This window comes from Mustelus asterias, chromosome 8 (assembly GCF_964213995.1).
Source record: "Mustelus asterias chromosome 8, sMusAst1.hap1.1, whole genome shotgun sequence".
In the NCBI taxonomy this organism is placed as follows: Eukaryota; Metazoa; Chordata; class Chondrichthyes; order Carcharhiniformes; family Triakidae; genus Mustelus; species Mustelus asterias.
Window position 1 is genome coordinate 1,628,877 of NC_135808.1, and position 3,185 is coordinate 1,632,061.

Genomic DNA, 3,185 nt, shown 5'->3' on the forward strand with positions numbered 1-3,185 from the left:
CTGGACGCCACTTCATAAACAGGAGGAGATCCCCCCTCTTGGGCAGCAGGACAATGATGGAGAGGAACATTTCCCCGGTCACTGGATTTTCCCTCAGGACCCGTGTGTAGTCTCCCCGCCCACCCCAGAACATCCCAGAACCTGCTCTATCATTGGCTTGTCCAGCCCCAGGGACTTGCTCCTCGAGAGCCGGTCAGGGGCACTGGTCAGCTCAGTCAGGCTAAGGGGAAAATCGAGTCACTCAGCACCCTCTGTGCTGACCTTCAACAGATCCTCCCACAAACCTCTGTCAGCATCATCACTGGACTGATTCAGAGAGAAGAGAGTTCGGGAGTAGGCTGGGGCCTGGACACTGATACTCTCCGATTCAAGACCAGGGATCCGCATCGTGCAGCAGCCCCAGGAGCTGCTTACAGAGTCGCTGTCTTTTTTCCAGTGAGTAGAAGATGGGAGAGACACGGTCCAGGTCCTGAAGGAACCGGATCTGTGATCTCACAAACACACCACAGGACTCGATAATCTGCTGCTCCCTCAGAGCGCCCTTCTTCTCTCCGTACACCTTCCACAGGGCCGGTCCTTGTTGTGGGGCTTCTAGGATGCTTTGCTCGTTAATGTAGTTATAATCACCGTTCCCCTCAAATAGCCAGACAAAGTCAGAGTGGTTCAAAATGATTTATTGAAGACTAGAGCGACAGGACCCTCTTTAGACCATTAAGGCCAGTCAGAGTTCAGAATTTAGAAATACACAAGCAGTTATAGTTTCAAATTTGATTACAAATAATTAGCATAGACCAATCAATGTACAGGAGTTATCTCTATCCACTCACTGTTATTGATTAAGGTTACATCATTCATAAGGTACAGATATTGAAACAAATCACAATCACCTTACACTTGCTTAATTGTAACATGCAATCAGCGTTAAGTTTTGATTGTAGGTTATTGTTCCAACTATCTTTGGACACCCCAGCTGTGTCTGAATGTAAGAACACAAATCAATCCTCCCATTCCAAATGTCTGCTTCAATGGCCTCTCCCAGACGAAGGCATCTTCCTCCCCTTCTGTTTATATGAAAGGTCTGTAACTCAGACACTCGGCCTTTGCCTGGCAATAGCAGCTTACTATCCTGATATGCATGTCTCTGCTGTTAAACTGTGTGCAGGCTTTTTTGTGGTTTAACCCTTTCACTGGACACAGTTATTAATATGGCTACTATTCTCTTCTATAATTATTAGTATGGGTACTATTCCCCCTCAGTCCTCAACTCAGAGTGAACTCCAGGTCGAGCACCTCCTGTCCCACCCCTGAACCATGGCCTTCTGTCCCCTCATCGAACCCCTCACAGACTCCCGACAGAAGATGTGAACCTTCTGTGAGACGTCAGCTCCGACCATCGGTCGAGGATCAGCTGGAGTTTGTCACGAGCTGTCAGCTAGGAATTCCCGGAATTCCCTGAGGGAGATGAGGGGGAGTCCCCCACTGACGATGGACTCTCAATCCTCCCCGGTGCCCTCCACTGAGTCCCAGTCCTCCTCTGTATTCTCACTGTCAGTGACCACCCCCCCTCACCCCAGTCGGCTCTGCCTCTGTCACCATCCCACCCCCAGGACGAGGGCAGAGGGCCCCTCCCTGGGCTGCTCTGTAGGTTCTGGGTCAGAGGGTGACGCCGGTTCAGGATCCCGCTCCACCTCAGACACCGGGTCACACGGCGACTCAGGGAAAAGGTCTATCCCCAGAACCAGTGACCTCGGTTTTAAAATCAAAGATGGAGAATGGGGGCCTTCCCCCCACCCAGTGACCCAGTGTGTGGGGCTTATCCCTCCCCCACCCAGTGACCCAGTGTGTGGGGCCTTCCCCTCCCCCACCCAGTGACCCAGTGTGTGGGGCCTTCCCCTCCCCCACCCAGTGACCCAGTGTGTGGGGCCTTCCCCTCCCCCACCCAGTGATCCAGTGTGTGGGGCCTTCCCCTCCCCCACCCAGTGACCCAGTGTGTGGGGCCTTCCCCTCCCCCACCCAGTGACCCAGTGTGTGGGGTCTTAAGTGAATCCTCGACCAGAGGAACAAACCCCCCATTCCCAACACAAGAAAGTCTTTATTTGGATGAAGGGATAAAACCCTCATCCTCCTGGATTGTTACTGTCCGGGGACAGATTTTCAGGGGTTCTGTGTTTTTATCCCCATCAGTGAGATATGGACTGAAATAAGGATAGAGTTTCTCAGTGAATGTACCAGTGAAAGTGTAGATATGGGACTTGTTATCCGAGTTATAAAAGGACACCTTCCCTCCCTCATAATCCAGACAGACTCGAATCTTTCTCGGATTCACACTCAGAACTAAACGTTTCCATGATTCTTCACAAGCCCAGTATTCATTCCCTTCTTCCAGTATCATTGTCCAGAATCCGTTATCTGGAGTCAGGGTGATTTTCCCCTTCCTATTGATGGACTCCTTGGCCACACCCACATCCCACTCAGTCTTGTTTCCCAGCTCCACCTCCCAGGAATGTTTTCCTGATGTGAATCCCTCTGATCCCAGGACACAGGGATAGCGATCAAATCTCTCCGGATTGTCGGGGAGCTGCTGCCGTTTCCCGGTGTGTCTCACGGTGCTCAGGTCCTCAGACAGGAGAAGGACAGGATGGGCTGTATTAGGGTCGAAGGTGACTGGAGCTGGGAACAGATGGACACGGATAAAATGTTAGTCACTCTCACTGTAACTTTCACAGCCGGTTCGTGATTGGGAAAATCAGCAATGATCCAGAATTAGAAATTCATCCCCCGGGGAAGAGTTTAAACAGCGCACAGGGGAAAGGGGAAGACACTGCCCGGGGGAAGGTTTTACCCGGACACCACACCCTGCAGTGAGGCTGGGGAAACCCCGTTACAGAGAGAGAGAAATGGAGACCGGCTGCGGGGGGCGGGGCCAGGCTGCGGGGGGCGGGGACAGGCTGCGGGGGGCGGGGACAGACCGGGGGCGGGGCCAGACTGGGGGCGGGGACAGGATGGGCGGCGGGGACAGGCCGGGGGGCGGGGCCAGACTGGGGGCGGGGACAGGCCGGGGGCGGGGCCAGACTGGGGGGCGGGGACAGGATGGGCGGCGGGGACAGGCCGGGGGGCGGGGCCAGACTGGGGGCGGGGACAGGATCCCAGAATATCTGAATCAGGGATGTGTAAAAACTCTGGAA

The 3,185-nt window shown here is 53.9% G+C and overlaps 1 protein-coding gene across 2 annotated transcripts in view; it reads right to left on the reverse strand.

Moving 5' to 3' along the window:
• Positions 1 to 661: 661 nt before the first annotated feature.
• LOC144496751 (zinc-binding protein A33-like) overlaps positions 662 to 3,185 on the reverse strand; it is a 12,555-nt gene continuing 10,031 nt past the window's right edge. For both annotated transcript variants that reach the window (XM_078217270.1, XM_078217271.1), the window contains one exon: positions 662 to 2,670. In XM_078217270.1, the coding sequence (XP_078073396.1) occupies positions 2,093 to 2,670 (578 nt within the window). In that variant the 3' untranslated portion in view covers positions 662 to 2,092. The remainder of the gene's footprint in view (positions 2,671 to 3,185) is intronic.